Raw genomic sequence first — 20317 nt, forward strand, 5'->3', positions numbered from 1 at the left:
AAGATTTTGCTGGGTGAATTTCAGGGGACCTGGCAAGGAAGAAGGTATTAGGTGGAGGAGCAGTTTCAGAGCTAGGGCACTGCACAGGGTCCCATCTCTTGGGAACTGACTGCTGGAATTTTTTTTTTTTTTTTTTTTTGGTTTTTCGAGACAGGGTTTCTCTGTGGCTTTGGAGCCTGTTCTGGAACTAGCTCTTGTAGACCAGGCTGGTCTCGAACTCACAGAGATCCGCCTGCCTCTGCCTCCCGAGTGCTGGGATTAAAGGCGTGCGCCACCAACCGCCCGGCCTGCTGGAATGTTTTTGTCTGCATCCATCCCCCTCTGAGTTGTCCAGACACAATGCTAGGATCTGATGGGCAGTTGGTCAATCACCTCACTTCCTAACACTCTGACCGCTTCGGTTCCACTTGCATTTGGTACAACGAAAGCGTTCCAAGCTGCTGTTTTTTGTTGTTTTAGTTTTTAGACAGGGTTTCTCTGTGTAACAGCTCTAACTGTCCTGGAACTAGCTCTTGTAGACCAAACTGGCATCGAAATCACAGAGCTCTGCCTGCCTCTGCCTCCCAAGTGCTGGGATTAAAGGTGTATGCTACCACCGCCTGGCACAGGCTGCTATTTTTAAATCCTACATGGGATGAAGCAGAGCATCAAAGTCTGCCTTACCTGGACTGCTGACGTTGAACTGTGGGCTGTTGGGGGAAAAGCTGTTGTGCCTCTGGACTCGGCGGCTAGATCGCTTTCCGGGCCACTGGATAGACAGAACCTCTGGTTTGGCGGGGCCTTGCCTGAAACAAGAGCCAACACGGAACTTTCCTGTCAGACCTTCCGTGTGTTGCCTCTAGGATCAGATGCTAAGGGATCATCCACCAGAGGTTTCTGGGTTATTTAGTGGAGACACTGGGGAAATACTGTGTGCAAACATGCTCTGGAGAGCAGATCTGATTGTTACTACACTACAGATGCAGGGGTGGGAATGTTCTAGACTTTCATTATTCTCAAAATTAAGATCAAGTAAAACTTAATTTGTAACCTAATCCTTCTTTCCATCATTGGCAAAGTCTTTAATAAAAAACAAAATTCATGTGTGTGATCTGTTGTGTTTTGCTTAATTTAAGAACAACCATGGAATTTTCTTCGCTTACTGTTTTAAATTTTTGTTCCAATCTACCAACATTTCATATATTTCAAAAGGCCAAGTAATCCTAAAGTTACTTCAGCAAACTGAAGCTCCCCCTCCCACACCTGATGTGCCTCTGCAGTGGATCCCACAGGATCTACTCCTCCAAACGTCCTTCCTCTGACTCTTGGCTTTATCGCCTTCAGGCTCTCTCTGGGAACCTGCAGGCCACTCAGGCCATCCAAACAGTTAAGCTAACTGCTAGGCTTCACCTCTCCCTCCCTTTCTCCAAGTCTAATCCCCCAGTCTCACTCCCAGTTCTATAGAAAACCACCGGAGGCAGCCTGTCCTTCCTCTCTGGCCCATTACCAAGGCACTAAGCAGATCCTGGTGGAGAATCCTGCTTTCCTCCTTTCTGCAGACACCCTCAGCTTCCCCTCCTTTCCCAACTCTGTTCCTAAGAGTCAGCTCTCAATGCTTAGAAACACATTTTACATGGAATCCTCAGGGGTCACATCTATCAGAATCCCAGATGAAGAGGATCCTGCAATACTCTTCAAAGTACCAGAGAGAACAATCAAAACCAAGGAACAAAACACTCATCCGACAAAGACCAGACCAGATATCATCACCAAGAATTACAATCTTCCCAATCCAAAATGCCAAGATACCAGCACAAAAACTCAGTAACAGCCAGGACACTGTCTCTACAACAACCCAGCAATCTCACCACGGCAGGCTCTGAGCTTTGCAAAATCACTTAAACACAAGGAAAAGACGTTAAAATAGCCTTTATGAAAATGATGGAGGTCTATAAAGAAGAAATGAATAAATCCCCCAAAGAAATCTATGAAAACACAAGCAAACAGTGGAAGGAAATGAATAAACAGGTGAAAACCTGAAAGTGGAAACAGAATCCACAAAGAAAATTCAAACGGAAGGAAATCCGGAAGAGAAAAATTTAGGAACTCAAACAGGAACCTCGGAGACAAGTCTCTGCGGCAGAATACAAGAGAAGAGAGATTCTCATGCACCGAAGACACAATGGAAGAAATAGATACTTCTATCAAATAAAATGTTAAATTTAAAATATTTCTGGCACAGAACATACAGAAAATCTTGGACACTATGAAAAAGAACAATCTAAGAATAATTGGAATAGAGGAAGAAGAAACCAAGGTTGTAGGCCCAGAAATTATTTAACAAAATCATAGAATTTTCTTCCTAAACAAAGGAATGCAATGCCCATCAAGGCACAAGCAGCACACAGAACACCAAATCGACTGAACCAGAAAGGACAGTCCACACGACACATGGTAATCAAAACACTGAACATACGGTGCAGCGAGCACACAAGGCCTGTCGGCGCTCTCTGCGCTACCATACAGTTTGCGAGCTTCGGGCAAGGGGCTGGAGGTTAAAACACACAAACACACACAGAGACACGGACCTCTAGTCTCTGGTAAGAAGCCCTCTATTCAATAGCACCACGGAGGCTTATATACCCAACAGTCAGGTGGGCCAACAGGTGAAAACCTTATCCTCTGATCCTCAAAGCCAAGGCAACACGTGCTCGTGAAGCAGAGCTGGTAAACAACTTTGACACAGCCTTTAGTAACTCAAATCAGAAGGAAAGTAAAGATCTCCAGCAGGGAAGAGCAGCTGGAGGCCAGGACTCCAAATGGTCCCAACAATTCAGACAAAGGAAAAAAATTAAAAGCTGAAAATGAAAGGACCATGTAACATATAAAGGCAGATGTATTAGAATAACACCTGACTTCTCAATAGAGACTTTAAAAGCCAGAAGGGCCTGGAAAGATATGCTATAAACTCTAAAAGACCACATATTCTAGACCAGACTACTATATTCAACAAAACTTTCAATAACCATAGATGGAGAAAAAAAATAAAAGATATTCTATGGTAAAACCAAATTTAAGCACTATTTACTACTCCAGCCCTCCAGAAGGTGCTGGAAGGTAAATTCCAACCTAAATAGGCTAATCATACCCAAGAAAACACAAAGCACAAACAATCCCAGACCGCCAAATCAAAAGAAGGGACACAGACACTCAACTGCAAAATAACAGGAATCGTCAAACACTGGTCATTGGTTTTTCTCAACATCACTAGTTTCAATTTTCCAATAGAAAGGCTAACAGAATGGATGCAAAACCAGAATCCATCCTTCTGCAGTGACCAAGAAACACACCTTAAAATCAAGGACGGACACCATCTCCGTGTAAGAGAATGGGAAAAGATATTCCAAGCAAATAGACCTAAGAAGCAAGCTGGTATAATCCTTTTTATCTATCCATCCATCCATCCATCCGTCTGTCCGTCCGTCCATTTATCATCTATCTATCTATCTATCTTCTATCCATCTATCATCTATCCATCTATCATCTATCCATCTATCATCTATCCATCTATCATCCTATCGATCTATCCTCTATCCATCAATCCATCAATCCATCAATCCATCAATCCATCAATCCATCTATCCATCCATCCATCTATCTAAACATTTATAGGACATTCTGTTTTATTGTAGCGTTAACAATATAAGATCAATAAAATTCCCATATCGTTCTGCACAAAAATTGAAAAATACCCAAAATGTGCATGTTTAATCAAAAACCTCTAGTACTTTTTTTTTTTTCCAAGACAAGGTTTCTCTGTAGCTAGGGAATCTGTCCTGGAATTTGCTCTATAGACCAGGCTGACCTTGAACTCAAAGAGATCCACCTGCCTCTTCCTCATGAGTGCTGGGATTAAGAGCGTGTGCCATCACCGGGAAAAGATATTCCAAGCAAATGGACCTAAGAAGCAAGCTGGTGTAACCATATCAATACCCAGCAAAACAGACTTCAACCAAAACCAACTGAAAGAGATAGGAAAGGAGATTACATACTCCCCAAAGGAAAAACCCACCAAGAGGACATTTCAAATTTTAGCATCTATGCCCCAAATGCAAGGGGCACTCAAGTTAGCAAAAGAAACACTACTTCAGCTAAAACCACACACTGACCCTCACACATTGACTTGGGTGACTCCATACCTAACTCACCAACAGACAGGTCATGCAGACAAAACTAAACAGAGAGATGGATAGAGCTAACTGACATTATAAACCAAATAGACCTATCTGATATTTATAGAACATTCCACCCTAGCACAAAAGGATATACCTCCTTCTCAGCACCTCATAGAAATTTCTCCAAAATTGATGACATACTTGGGCAAAATGTACATTTCAACATGCGCAAGAGATGCATTAAAACTGGATATCCACAAAACGGAAGCAACAGAAAGCTTACGAAAGCTCATGGAAACTGAATAGCTCAATACTGAATGATAAATGGGTTAGACAGATAATTAAGAAATTAAAGATTTTCTAAAATGAAAAAATATACATCAAACCCAAATTTATGAGACATAATGAAGGCAGTTCCAAGAGGAAAGTCCATACCATGAAAAGCACACATAAAAAATTGTAGAATATCTCTTATGGTAACTTAGCAGCACACCTGAAAGCTCTAGAAAAAAAGGAAAAAAAAATCACAACCAAAAGGAGTAGATGGCAAGAAATAATAAAACTCAGGACTAAAATAAACTGGAAGCAAGCCACAAACAGAAAAAACACAAAATCAGTGAAACAGAGTTGGTTCTCTGAGAAAATCAGTGAAATTGGTATCATGTGTTGCTTTCACTCTTTTGAGGGGCCTGCCACCCAGCTCCCAAATAGATCACACACAGAGGCTTACTTTTAGATGTAAACCTGCTCAAACCTGCTCCCTTAACTCGGCTTGTTTCTAGCCAGTTTTTCTTAAATTATCCGGTCTACCTTTTCCCTCCGGGCTTCTGTCTTTCTTACTTCGGTATAGCTTACTTCTTACTCCTCGGCTGGCTGTGTAGCTGGGTTGTTGGCCCCTGATGTCCCCCTCTCCTTGTTCTTTTGCTCCTCTTTCTTCTGATTTCTCCTTCTGATTATTCTCTCTGCCTGCCAGCCCCACCTATCTTGGCTCCTGCCTTGCTATTGGCTGTTCAGCTCTTCATTAGGACCATCAGGTGTTTTAGACAGGCAGAGTAACACAGCTTCATAGAGTTAAACAAATGCAGCGTAAACAAAAGTCACACAACTGAAGACAATATTCCTCCAGCAGTCTGGCAAACCCTTATCCAAATTAACTGAGAGGTAAAGAGAGAATATCCAAATTAACAAAATCAAAAATGAAAAGGGGAACATAATAACAGACACTAGGGAAAACCAGAAAATCATAAGGACATACTTTAAAAACCTGTACTCCACAAAATTGAAAAATCTGAATGAAGTTGATAATTTTCTTGATAGGAATATATCGTGGCTTCCAGTTCAGTGTTTTTACGGGATTCCTGAAGGTACAAAGAAGTGATCTCGGTTTCTAGTGCCTTCTGATGGGCTCTTTCCTTTTGTTTGCTTTGTCCAATTCCAATGTGTTAGTTTTTGCCCTATTTTGTTTTAGTGTGTGTGTATGAGAGAGAAAGACAGACAGACAGACAGACACACACACACACACACACACAGAGAGAGAGAGAGAGAGAGAGAGAGAGAGAGAGAGAGAGAGAGAGAGAGAGAGAGAGAGTCAGAGACAGGGAGAGAAAGAGAGACAAGAGGGGGACGGGGAGATTCCTTTCCCTCCAGTTCCCAGAGTAGATTCCTTTGTCCTTTCCATATGTCCTGGTTTCTTCCATGTCATAGTTGCATGCCTTAGTGTTAGATTAAAAAAACATAGTGAGTTCTTCGTCCAAGCTATCAGGCTGAGAACTCTCGTTCTGAAAGCTTTTCTTGAATTATTCTTTTGGTAGTTATTCTCCCTTGTTCTTTTTCTGGGATTTCTATTTCACAAAAGAAGATCGTTTAGACTTGTTCTTTAGTTTTCTTCTTATGTTTTTTCCTTTCTTGCTACTTTGTAGACATTTTGCTGTAATTTTGTTTTAAAATATTCCTCAAAGAATTTCACTTTTATAATAACATGTTTGGGCATATGAGACAAGAGCTCTCTTGTTGGCTGTGGATTCTTTTTCCTTCAGCATCATCTTTACCTTCTGATGGTTTTGGTTCTTTAGATCTATTTTTATGCTCTCTGAATCATTTTGTGATAGCTAAAGAAAACCCATTTTGTGTTAGGGATTCATCTTGGTACTAAGAGCTGTTTGTCTCTGACTCAAGATAAGTTCCCAACAGCTCTGACTCCTTGAACCCCACACAAAAACATAAGGTCATGACGACCTGCTTGCTATGACATGACTAACTGTTGGTTTTGGACTCTGTAATTTAGCTTATGTGGTTGTTCAAGGACTACCCTGAGGTCACCTTCATCATCTAACCGTTCAGAGCAAAGCAGTTCTTGTGGTTTTGCCTTTCAGACTCCTTCCTTTACATCAGGAGTGATAGCGCACACCTTTCTTTAATCTCAGCACTGGGCAGGCAGAGGCAGGTGGTTCTCCAAATACCAGGCCAGCCTGACCTACAGAGTGAGTTCCAGGACGGTCAGGGCTACACAGAGAAACCCTGTCTTGAGGTCCTTCGTTTCCTGCCTCTGTACCGCTTGTTTCTTGCTGCTTTGGATAAGAGACTGCGCGGCCCTGCTAGCTGTTTTCATAAGCGTGGCTCGTTGTAATCTGAATTGAGACTGATGGTCTTTCTCCGGGGCTCTAACACCCCATAACAGTCCTTGCTTCTTCTGTTTTTGTATCGTGTTTGCTTTGCTCCTTCTGTTGCCCCTCCCCTCCCTTTCCAATCCAGCCTGAAGACTCACAAGGCAGGTTGGCATTTTTGTGTGTGTGTGCTCTGCACATTAGCCAAGTCACGCTTTCCCATCGGAGGCTTTAAGCCTATTCTTAGGTTTGACGAGGACTCTCTTCGACTAACCAGATCTGTCACTATAGTGTCCCCTAACTGGGCACTTCAATCCCTGACGTCAGCGATCTGGAAACACGGGGTACAAAAGGGGCCTTGGATGCACGCGCGGTCAGGATGAAGGCCTCCGTCTGGCGTCTCATCTTCGGCTTTGTGCCCTGCCCCCATTGTACTTCTAAGATTCTCCAGACTGGGAAGAGTCAGACCCTAAAAGTCCACGGTGGGGATTTCCACGACGCATCAGGCTCCCTTTGACCCCACCACCAGTTCCACATGGCTCTGTCAACTCTTTAGTACTCCAAGGTTCTTTGGGCTCATTGCTGTGAACACAACTTCTCGCACAGCCCAAGTGAGCTGCTTCCCTGGAGCATTTAAATCACTCGACATTCTTCTTTTCAGATTTCTAGTTTCTAGTTTGGGGCTTGGCTTTAGGGCATGCTCTTTCTTTTTTATTGTCTGTGTGTTAATGACTTTTATACAGGTATTTTTAATGTCAATTTTGAAAGTTTAGGCAAAGTACAACAAAAACAAAAATTCACATATATCTAGTCTCCAAAATTCACATACATATAGTCTTGAATTTCCCCTATGAATCTCCACACAGCAGAAGCCCCGTTTCCCCTATGGATCTCCACACAGCGTGAGCCCCATTTCCCCTATGGATCTCCACACAGCATGAGCCCCATTTCCCCTATGGATCTCCACACAGCATGAGCCCCATTTCCCCTATGGATCTCCACACAGCATGAGCCCCGTTTCCCCTATGGATCTCCACAAAGTATGAGCCCCGTTTCCCCTATGGATCTCCACACAGCAGAAGCCCCGTTCTTTGGTGACACAGGCAATCATAAGCCACAGGTGGATTTGTAATCACTTGTCAGTGAAATTAAAGCGTTTTCTTTCCTCTATAACAGACAATTTTCAAAAGGCAAAAGAATGACTTCCAAACCCAGGGGAACTCATTTGTATCACTGCCTATAGAAGAAACTTTGGAAAACAGATCAAACTCAGAGATTCCATTATACACAGGAAATCCACGTCTAATTGAACTGTGTTCTGGAAAATGTAGCTCTTGAAGAGGGGGGTTTATGCCACAGAACAGGGGTCCCCTCGAGGGGAGCTTCCACATCACATAATGATTATTCTTGCCACTGACTATTAGGTTCTTTCAACAGGCAGGGAATTAAAATGACTCCCACTTAGCCAGTGTGGCAGAGCAGACACAAAGATGGCATAAAATGCCATCTGAGGATCTCACCTCGGTGACCTTCCAGCTGTGCATATCCCCTTCTCTGAAATTACCATTTCACATGAATGGGCACAGACATTATGCCCAGCCCAGCACATCTAACTCATTATTGCAGGATGAGCGATGCTCTGTGATTCTGCCTGGGGCTGCCAGGAGGAGATGTTCTCTCTAGATTTCCTCCTTCCCAACAAAGTCTCTTGGTTTCACAACTATTAAATCCTAAAGTAATGTTGATGCTGAAGGGGAAGAAAGTTGTTATGACCCAGGGAATGTTATGTAAAGCATCATGGAACCCTCATTTGTGATATTAAAAACTGAGGAGTTTTATAATTTTGTTTTGCTTCTCTTCACTCTTTTCTTCTCTCCATCAAATATGTACTATACACAGTTGCAAGATGAATTTTCCTCTCTGTGACTTCTTTAGATTGCTCCTTTGTAATCACTAACAGCAAACTGTTATAGAATTAACTTATAATGCATTTGTCTAGCTTTTAAGATCTTCCAGATAGCACATGGATTGTCCTCCTCGCTGTCCCTAATGTGCTGCTCTACTCAAAGGCTCACTCTCATTCACTCAGTTCCCACTCACTCAACCTGTAAATGGGAGAAATGCAAAGATGGATGGGGAGGATGAGTATGTACAAGGCTGAGTTAACTGAGAAAACGCGGCACAACTAGAATGTTTGGTATGGGATGTGGAGATGGGAGAGCCTGTTTGGCATGAGGCTTTAAGGAAAGAAATTTGTGAAGGCAGAAAACAAACTTAAAAAAGCTAGCCAGATGACAGGTTATCCAGCTTGGGGTGGGTCAGAGCACAGGAGAGAATATCAACCTGCCTCTTGAAGTCTTTCCAATGATCCAGATCAAGGATGCTCAACCTAGGAAGCTTTCCCAAGGCTGTTTTGATTGATATTTTGTAACAGGACAGCCTTTGTCTTACTGTCAGTCACTGGTCCTGGTCCTGGGGCAGGGGGTCTCTGTTCATGTTGACCTTTGTAGCAACAGGTAGGAAAGGAGATGCAACCTTCCAGGTTAGGGCTAATGAATGCTTCCTTCTGAGTCACCAGAAAACTTCATAATGGGTATAGAGGACTCAAGCCCATAGTGGTGTAATTTTCTACTTATTTAAAAAATTAATGTATTTAGAAGCCCCTGAGAGTATGGTTTAGTCACATTCCATATCACAGCCTTCTCACAACAACAAAAGACCCGTGGTAGTTCCCATTATTCAAGCTGTTTTGGGCACTGTAAAATCTAGAAGTAAAAGGTTCATTAATCTTTGCTGTCTCCTATTTTTTCTTAAACTATGAATTACTTTGTTCCTTCTCATTAAACACAGCTGCTTTGCAACTTCTGGTTGCAGGCACAAGTTGAAAGCATGCCTAACACCACACAATTGTTCGTTAAACATTTGCTGTGTGTGTGTGTTGCCATGTGTGCCCTGTGTTTGTAGGCAATAACTATAGGAGGGGGTGGGAATAGAACCCAAAGAATGGAGGCGAAGAGGCTGTGCTGAGGCCTTTCTAAGTCTCTTCAGGTGGCAAATGACTGGTTCTAAGAGGAGTGACTTTGAATCCACACGATCCAAACCAATGAAACAGTAAGGATCATCGTTTTCTCACCAAGAACATGGAATCAGCTTTATTGTGTCTTAGTACATTCCTTTCTTTATCTACTCGCACTGGAGGAGGTGGTGTGCGGACTTCCTGAAGTGAATTTCTATGCCTTGCTATTTGGTGTGGAATCACTCAACACAGTGAGAAGGAAGTGTGAGTGTGAAGAGAGACCCAGCGAAGGATGCATTCCAATGTTCATCTGCTGCACCCCAAGTCTTTCATCTATGGGCACAGGCTCACTGTATTCTGAAGTTATGGTGTGGGAGTCCCATTAATGTGTGATTACCATTAATGAATAAAGAAACTGCCTTGGCCTGTTGATAGGGCAGAACTTAGGTAGGCGGGGAAGACAGAACTGAATGCTCAGAGAAAGAAGGGCAGAGTCACAGAGACACTATGAAGCTGCCAGAGTCAGACATGCCAGAAGTTTGCTGGTAGGACACAACCTCGTGGTGATATATAGATTAATAGAAATGAGTTAAATTAAGATGTAAGAGTTAGCCAATAAGAAGCTAGAGATAATGGGCCAAGCAGTGATTTAATTCATACAGTTTCTGTGTGGTTATTTCGGGGCTAAGCTAGCTGGGCAGCTGGAAAGAACCCGCGGCCAGCCTCCTGAAACAAAGGCTTTCTTTTGCTGGACCTTGGCAGTGCTCATTCATCTACTGATACTATGGAGATGTCTTGATAAATCATATACCCATTGATTGCCTTGAAAAATTGGTCTTACAGAATAAGTTATTACCACCTAGTTCTAAAACCCTACTGCATGGTCCCAAGATGTGCATTTACGGAAATCATATTGAGAGGCTTAAAGTCGTGTATTAGCCAAGGTGTGTCAGAAGAACGAGAGTTTTCCCTTGCTCATTTTGCAAGGCATCCACAATGTCAGTTCAGTAGCAGGCCCAGTGGCTTGAGCTATTCTGACACCACTTCACAAGACGGGCTCCTTGTCAGCAGTGCTGCTTCCCTACGTCGTTGATTTTCCCGTGAGCAGTGCAAACTAGTAGCATCAGCTTTAAAATTGTTCACTATTCTGCATCTTAAAAATAATCCCATCTGTTTAATTAATGCCCAGTCATTCCAACATAACCAAGATCACTGGATCTGGTAAGGGCCTTTCTTATCATTACCATATTTTCAGGTTATACTGATTTTGAAGACCAGACCATGGCTTTAAATTCCACTCTGCCATATTTAATATTTCACTGTTCAGAAACTCATTGACAAGTTATTTTCCTTTCTCTGCATTTATCTTGTTGTGCCTTACAATTTAGTTTTAGTAACCTTGTTTTATGTGTGTAATAGGCTTTAGCCCCTTCAGGAGTAATATATATATTTAATATATATATTAATATATTAAATATATATTAATATTAATATATTATAATAATATAATAAATATATGTTAAATATATTAATATTTAAAAGACTATATTGTCTTTTAAAATCTTCTCTAATTACTAAATTCTAAATTCACATTTGTTGAATACAAGACAGACAACATAATAAAAAGTGATTTTTTTTTTCCAAAGCAGTTTCACTAGAGAGGTCCTTGGCATTGCTTTAAAACCTATTAGTTCATGTGATTAGCTTTCTCTAGAATAAACAAAATAACCCTCTACTGTCTTATCATAAGTATAGCATGCAAACACTAGGTGAAGCCAGACTAATCCTGCAGTAGACGGGGAGGACGGAATGTCTGAGCCAGAGGTTATTGCAAACATGGTTCACAGAAGCAACTAAGCCGGTCTCATAGGGGACTCACAGAGGCTGAAGAGACAATTAGGGAGCTTGCATAGGTCTGCACTAGGACCTCTGCATGTGTCATGGTTGTATAGCTTGGTGTTATTGTGGGACTCCTGACAGTAGGTGTGGGAATGTCTCTGACTCCTTGGCCTGCTCTCGAGATCCATTTCCACCTACTGGGTTGCCTTGTCCAGCTTTGATATGAGGGTTTGTTCCTATTCTTATTGTGTCTTGCTATGCGATGTTTAGCTGATATCCATGGGAGACCTGCTCTTTTTTATTCTTATTTTTGAAAAGAAAGGAGGAGTCAATTTGCGGGAGGGGGATGGATACTGGGAGGAGTGAAGGGAGGGGAGGCTGCAGTCAAGATGTAATAGATGAGAGAATAATAATAATGATAATAATAATAATAATAATAATGAAGTATAGCATAATCAGAGATAAAGAAAGCACGAGTTGCCTGTCTCGACGGGTTTGCTCCTCTGTCTTTTCCATGGCACATTCCAGAGAGTTCTGGAGAGACTGCAGCTGGTTTAAGGTCTCCTTCAGCAGAAACCGAGTGACAAATTGTTCCAAGTTGGAGGCTTCTTGGTAGTCCTATGGGTTACAAAACAAATGTAATTAGAAATCCAGTAGCGATAAACACTCAGGAACAGATTTTTTTTTCCCCCAAGGACCCACTTTGAGACTAATCCTTGGAAGTGGAGCCGAGAGAGAAAAGAGGTGTTGTGTGGTAGAGACTGAATTTGATTATGGACTCCACTGTATCAGTTCTCATTGCACGCGCCACTATGGCATGAGAAGCTTCTGCCAGACACTCACTGTGCCGTGGCCTTGCTTCTTACTGTCTTCCCTTCCCTGTCATGAGCCAAAAACAAATCCCCCCCCTCCCCCCGTGTTTGCGTTCGGTGCGCTGGCACCCAGTTCGCGAGATTCAGGCAAGGGGCAGGAGATTAAAATACACAGACACACAGACGACAGAGACAAGGATCATCCTCGAATTCCCCAAGAATGCCCCCTTTATTGTGTTCAGGGGCAGATTATATAGAGATAGCCACGCCCCAGCCAAACCCACCAGAAACCACTCTCCTGCCATCAGGAACTCCTGAAGGTCTCGCGCTCAGAACAGCTGTAGGCACTCAGATCAGGGGATTACAAGAAATTCAGGATCTGGGGTCTCACTACTCCCAACACCCCCCCCCCTTCATTGTCTCTGTCAGACAGTTCAGTCACAGTGACATAGAAGTGACTGACTCGGCGAGAAGGGTATTGCTCAGTTCAATCAATGAAAAGATTTACTTGCTTCTATCCCTCAACAAAATGGTATTTCCATGATGGTAAATACAGAACCAGAGGAAATGACAGTGCTGAGAAGCCGCCATGAGCCATGGCACTCTGGGAAATGAGAAGACGCGGCTGCAAATCAAAGCAGATGAAATTCAGCTAACCTTTGGGGACCCCACTCTTCTCACGTGCAAATCAGGCTGAGTAACCCTGGCACACACTGCAAACTAAGAAACTTTGTGCTTCTATCAACTCTAAATTATAAAGTATTTTGCCGGTGTCCTTCTGATAGAGTTTTTCCCCCTGTCCACGGAATAACACCATAGAAAATTTCATTTAGCAAAATTTTCAGTCATCGGCCTTTAGAAAAGTTCAGTCCTTAGAGTTGAAAACCCGGGAAATTTTCTTATCCACAAGCCTAGCAACTTCACCTATGATTTCAAAACTGTCCTTAAACTCTACTTAAAAATATTAACCGTAAAATACAAAGTCCCATGCTTACGGTAGATATAAAAACCTTGGATAAATTGAACCGAGTTAAAGCACACAAAATCCCTTGCTTGATCTCCGAGGTTAATAATTTCTGGCAGCCGAAGCTTCCCAGAATTATTTCTCAGTATTTTCTTTACAACCAAAGACAGCTTTTATGGAGCTTGAGTGTTTTGACGGAACAAAGGCTGCGTTTGATTCTTACTCTGCACTTGTCCCCATTTTACCAACACATTTTAAAAGTGAAATTTATTAAGATGAACACAAGGCACAATTGCACAGCCAGAGATTTTGCCAGCTCATCTGCATCGCAGGATAAACTATGACTAATCCCAAACAGGATGGCAACTCCTGTGCCCGTTTGCAGACGGCATTGAGCAGCAAGCAGACAATGCACTCAGTGAGCAATGACTACAGTGTTGGCTTTAGGTTTTTCCCATTTAAATGGTAAATATTTGTTACTATTATGTCAGACTAGAGAGGGGATTTTTCCATTGCTTTTTTGATGATAACTTCTCAGATATATGGAATGAAACATTACATATACATATGTGTAAATGTATATGACCAAGTTAAATATTCATTTGATATTTAAGTGCCTTGTTTTACAGACAAATGTCTATCCTAAACATTTTCTTATGTTGATATTTTGTGTTTCCATATGCAAAGACTTTAGCGAACTTAGATACTTTAAAAATAATTAATTTTATTTGATAATTTCATACAGCTATGATGCATCTTTGTCAGTTCCAACTTCCCTCACTTATCTGCCAGACACCCTATTTGGACCAACGAATCTGCTTTCTACTCTTGTGCCTTTAAAACACTCCATTGAGTTTAACTGTGGTGGCTTTTGTGTGCATAGGTGTGAGGTTATTACCGGATCACAGTCAACTTGCTAGTGGCTACGCCCTATGAAGAAAAGTGACTCCCCCTTCTCTACCAAACATTAACTGCTAACATGGTGTCTCTTCCACTAGGGATGGAGCCTTGCATCCTCCTCCACCAAGCAGAATGCGGACACACTGGGTCTCATGCAGGCACGCGCACTGATGATGAATCGTGAACGCAATGGCCATGCTGTGCTGAGGAGATAAAGTTTCAGAGACATTCTCCCTATTCCTCAGTTCTTACAGTCTTTCTGCCCATCTTCCAGGATGTTCCCTGACCCTTGGGGAGACAGTGCAATATGGATGTCCTGTCTAATTCTGACCATGAAGTGAGACATTCAAGGAAAATTAAAATCAGCCTGGTTCTTCTGTCGTGGCTCCCCCACAGCAACACAGGCGCTATCTTATGCTCACTCTTCCAGGCATTCTGGAGGGTTTGGGATAATGTTGATGAAATGCTCTGCCCAGCTGGGAGAGAATATCGAAGAGAAATGTTGAGAGCTTGACATTGAAGAAGATAGAAGGATAGGAAGTGAGATGAGGCTTTGGGAGACGAAGAGTTTTTAATCAGTTCCTAAGGGTTGCTGTCAAGTGCCGCTCATAGGTATGAGGAGAATAACTGTTCTTTGAAAAAAATAAACTATTTTTTGTTAGCATACAAAGTCATGCATTTCATGATGGCATTTTCAGACTCCGTCTCCCGCTGCTGTCCCCCTCAGTGCCCTCCCTTCTGATTTCATGTCACATAGAATTCTATTATCCTCTCTTTTCCACCTTCTCATTCACTTGATATTCCGTTCTCTCCTCCATAGTTCCCTTTCTAGCCTACACACACACACACACACACACACACACACGCACAGTTAAATCCCATATGCTTTGCATGGGGGATAGAAACTCAGTATTTGACCTAAAATAGGACTCTACCCGTGACCACTCCTGGGCTTCTACCCAAATGATCCTGAGTCCTGACACAATGCTGCGCTATCGACAATAGTCAGAGAACAGGACGGGTTGAGGTGCTCACGGAAAGATGAATGTGTAGAGAATGCAATATACACACACAATGGGATTTCATACAGCCACGAGAAATAAATGAATTATAGATGCAGCAGGAGATCATTACTCCGCGTGAAGGAAGACTGGATTTCTCACATTCCCGTTTATCCTCCCAGGCTGACTTCAGGGTACAGACTTCTCAACCTTTCCTGACCTGAAACCATCATTTATTTCCACACAGCCTTTTTTCTTCTCTGTGTTCCTGGAACATCTTTTCTCTGCCTGGGGAAGAGGATTTGGCACTTTACACTGCAATCTTGGGTCACATCCGTAGGTGTCAAGATTTTATCTTTTTCATCTCTGTTTCCTGAGTGTTCAGAATAGCTCCTGGCCCACGCCAGCTGCCCCCAAAGTGATTAAAGAGTGTGTGAGGAACAGGGCACCACATAAGACATGGGGGCCAGGAGTCTGAGCCCTGGGTGCTCACGGTGCTTGCAGTCACCCGCTGTCCCCTGTGTGTAGCTCTTGCTGTCTGTGCATGCCGCTGCCTGCTTTGCCTGGCTGTGCGGTTCTGCTACAAAGGGGAGCACAGCTTTGCTCTCTGCAGACTGTTTGTCCTCGTTTCATTTTCTTGGATCATTTGTTAGTCTTCTCTCCTTTCTTCCCACTGGATCCATGCTCTGAGATGGCAGATCCAGGTGGCGCAGATCCAGCCTCCTTCCCTGCTCCCCCCACACGCAGATGTTCCTTTGGAAGGCAGTGGCAGAGAAGCAGATGGAAAATTAAATAGAGAGCAAGCTGGGAAATGTCAAAGCCTGGCCCTTTAATCCTCAACAAATGGATTGATGGAGAAGTACAAAGAGCGATCTTGCATTCCTGTCTCCCCGGAACACTGCTGTGTTGGTATTTGACACATGCTCATTTGAGCAAAGCCCAGTGCTTAGGAAAATGGAGGGAAGAACTTCCAAGAATCTAGAAAGCATTGATAGCAAATGCATGGATGGTGTTGGGTGTTTAGATTCTTCTTTTTCAGACATGGTTCAGTCTTCCCGTCTCTTAGAAAGGTTATGGAGAAACGAGAGCTGGCACTATTTCTCAGATCCAAATGATGTTTACTCAACTCATTGGTAATCAAACCATTAGGTGGAAATTATTAGCCATATGCCCTAAATATCTTCATTTTTTACTTTGGAAAGTCAAAACGCCAGCATCTCAGTCTCAACTTTAAGTATTTTTAAAAATTTATTTATTTATTTATTTATTTATTTATTTATTTATTTATTTATTTATTATTTTGTGAATCTGAAACAGGGCTTGCATTCATTCAAGTAAAAAAGTCCCACACTTGATGCTAACTTGAAAATTGTGCTTCTTAGGGGAATGTCTGTACATCTTAATTGCATTTCTCCGCAAGTGAGCACAGCACATCTGCATGAGGAAAAGTAGAGAACTTGGTTATTAACCCAATATGAGTCATCTCAGTTAATCAGGACGTTAGAGCATGAGGCTTGCTCGTTTGTATGTGCCGTATGGGAGATGTAATCAAGTCAGTGAAACCCAGTCACAACGTCTCCTTGCTGGGGACATCAGACGCTGTCACAGTTGGCAGGGCTACTGCTTCTGTCTGCCTGATACTTTCTCTGGTGTGAGACGTTATACCAAATATTATTCAATCTTTCTGTCTATTAGAAAGGTTAAGAAGAAATGAAAGCTGACACTTTCTCATTATCTCTCCAAATAATGCTTACCAAAGTCATTGATAAATGACACATAAATTGAATTATTAGGTGGAAATTGCTAGCCATCCATATGCCTTTGGAGGGAGGAAAGTGAAGTGAGAAATGATGTCATTATATTATAACCTCAAAAATAAAATTAAAAATTCTGAAAAAGCCTCTGAAGATGTCTACATGAGTGCTCTTCTGTGCTTGGGCCATTTGACAGCTGTGAGAACTTACAACATTCTCATAACTATTAAGGAGAGTTATCACCGAGTTGCTTCAAGGGCCAAATGAAGAAAGTCATGTGAATGCATAATATGTTTTCTAACTCAGAGATTTTGATAAATGTTTGTTATCTCTAGGAATGTCATGAGGGAGGATGTCATGAATTATAATCAGTATCTCAAAATAAAAAAGACCTAAATTTATCTGCCACAATAATATAATATACCAGAATATATTTACCCAAGATAAATGCACAGTTAGCATTTGATGTGCAGTGGGTTCCCTACATAAATTACATTTTAGAATTATTTATGCCCATATTTTCATTTTAAAAGTTTTATTTTCAAAAATCTTTTGAGATATAATTATATCATTTCCTCCTGCCCTTTCCTCCCTCCCAAACCTCACATTTATCCCTCTGGCTTTCTTTCAAATTCATGGCCTTTTTTTTTTTTGGTTTTTTTTGAGACAGGGTTTTCCTGTAGTTTCTAGAGCCTGTCCTGGAACTAGCTCTTGTAGACCAGGCTGGCCTCGAACTCAGAGATTCGCCTGCCTCTGCCTCCTGAGTGCTGGGATTAAAGGCGTGCACCACCACCGCCCGGCTTCATGACCTTTTTTTAATTGATTGTTGTTGCACACACACATGCATGCGCACGCACATTAAATAAAGCCTATTCAGTTTGCATAGTATTAGTTTACTATTACTCACACATATGTTTTCGGGGCTGCACAAGTGTATTTCTTTACTGTGTGTGCGCTACCTTGCCTTCTCTAAGATACAGGCATTTCATGTACAGTTGTGGTGCTGTGTTTAAGTTATGGATCATGTAGTTGTCTTTGAGGAGTATGAAGCTCAAAATGTAGCACTCTGAAGCAGGGTCAAAGTCTTCACACCCTCGATTTGTTTCTCACTAAGGATGGGCACAACTGACCAATCTAGCCATCCTTCTAGTATTTCCTTTTGCTTCCTCGGAACATCGCCTTACTTCCTTCCAATGAATGCCTCATTATCCGGAATCTTTCCACAATTCCTTTCTGTCTCTGAAGTTACTGTTTTCTTCATTTATTTCAAGATTGTTAGGTGTGCAGTTAAACTTTTATTCCTGCCTTGTTAAGCCTGTGTGGGCCTAGCTGTCACCATCCAGGCTCAGCCGCCTGCTCAGTATCACAGGAGTGTGGAAAGCAGAACAGAGGACTGTGAGAGCTGAGGACGAAGGGGGATCTAAGTTAGGAGAAATAAAAACTAATAACGGTATGTGATACCTGAATATGAAAGAGGGAAAGAGGAATACTTGAACAATGAGAAGTAGCCAAGAAAAGGAACAAAGGGTTAGGAGAGGAAGAGACTAATAAGGAAGGCAGAGCATAGTCAGCTTACTGACAATGTAGCTCAGAAGAAGAAAGTCTGAATCTTTCAGAGGAATGGAGCACCATGATGGAGTATTTAAGAATGCATCCCTGAAATAAAAGAGATTTCCTACTAAATGTGTGCATGCTTTAAGTAAGGGCTATCAGTTTAGAATAGCACAGTATTTGACTTGAAAGGACAAAGCAAAAATCAGGTGCGGAGGTGCATACCACTGAGGCTGAGGCAGGAGGATAGTGAGTTCTCAGTCAGACTGGGCCACATAGCAAGAGTCTGTACTTACCCCCCCACTCCCCCCCAAGGGGTAAAATTTCTTCATGTACACAGATGCAACTTAAGAGGTAAACTGAATATCAAACAAAACATCATAGCTTTGAAAAAGCCATACTTTTTTTTTTGTTTGTTTTTCAAGACAGGGTTTCCCTGTAGTTTCTAGAACCTGTCCTGGAACTAGCTCTTGTAGAACAGGCTGGCCTCGAACTCAGAGATCCGCCTGCCTCTGCCTCCTGAGTGCTGGGATTAAAGGCATGCGCCACCACGGCCTGGCCCCATAGTTTTATGTTAGAACAATAAAGCCAAAAATTTGTTTTTAAAATAAAATGATCGAAGAATTTCAGAAAACTTTGACTTCTATCATGAAAGTCTTCCTGTGCCCCATGGCCCAACAAATTGTCAAGGTTTGAGAACTGTGCTATAAGGACATTGCTGTGAACTTTCTCAGGAATCCCTAGATCACACCTATAGACAGCCAGAATGAACAGAGCTCTTCAAAGTGGTGACTCGGGTTCCAAGTCTAGGCAAACTGGGGGTAGCCGTAAGCACAGGTTTTAGGCAGTGTGGATTTTAGACTCTGTGAACAAGGGGTCATGTTTCCTGCTACTGGAATATGCATATGCATTCATAGGACCTTTTCAAATGAGAAGTCTGGCTGTATCCATAGACCACGTAAAAAGAGTAGTTGACAGAATCTGGCCAGGCCTGGACCTTGTTCACTCTGATTCGGGCATTTGGTGTAAAGGCTGTCACTACTAAAACTCTGTGAGTGTCAATGAAAAACTGCTTGAAAGCCCAGTCTTACGAAGTTGACGCTGAACTCTGCTGAGAATTTGAATCAAACACTGAGTTAGTTCCGAGGACCTTGCCAGCACAGGTAGCGCTGCTCTTCTGTAGATACATTAAAAAGTAAGTAAAGAAAGCAGACCCGGGCAATCTGCAATGTAAAAGTGAGTTAACAGATAGAAAATTCAGCACGGACTGAATGAACACCGGCGTGTTAAAGCCATAGGGAAAAGGCAAGGTAGAGGCGACTGTGGCGAGCCACTTGCTGATTATGCTCAGGGAAGGCGGGACCGCGGCACCACCAGAGCCCGCATGTCGAAAGGTGCCCGGGTCACTGGTTGCTTTCCGTTTATTGATCCGGGGAAGGGAGGGGTGATTGCTGGAGTGTTCGTGTTGAAATCACCAGGCTTTCCACTTATTAGTGCTGTTTCCCACTTGTTGCTTCATTCCACAATAAAAAGGTCAAGATGTGCGTAAGAACCAGTCTGGTAGAGATAAGCTATCTTCATATATTTGAACAGCTGTGGGAATAGACAGATATAGGCTGTAAAACATGGAACTCCTTGGCAGGCAGTCGGGCCAGAAAAAGGGGTAAACACTTGCCAACGAGTAATTTCTATCACCCGCATACGCTATCCCTTCAACGGCTAG

General features: G+C 42.4%; 1 protein-coding gene across 1 annotated transcript in view; it reads right to left on the reverse strand.

Annotated features, from left to right (window-relative positions):
- Positions 1 to 20317, reverse strand: part of Necab1 (N-terminal EF-hand calcium binding protein 1) — a 139738-nt gene that overhangs the window by 21514 nt on the left and 97907 nt on the right. Inside the window, exons 7-8 of the mRNA XM_038347951.1 lie at positions 12094 to 12230; positions 664 to 785 (exon numbers count right to left, since the gene is read on the reverse strand). Of these exons, the coding sequence (XP_038203879.1) occupies positions 664 to 785; positions 12094 to 12230 (259 nt within the window). The remainder of the gene's footprint in view (positions 1 to 663; positions 786 to 12093; positions 12231 to 20317) is intronic.

Source organism: Arvicola amphibius, chromosome 11, assembly GCF_903992535.2.
Source record: "Arvicola amphibius chromosome 11, mArvAmp1.2, whole genome shotgun sequence".
NCBI lineage: Eukaryota > Metazoa > Chordata > Mammalia > Rodentia > Cricetidae > Arvicola > Arvicola amphibius.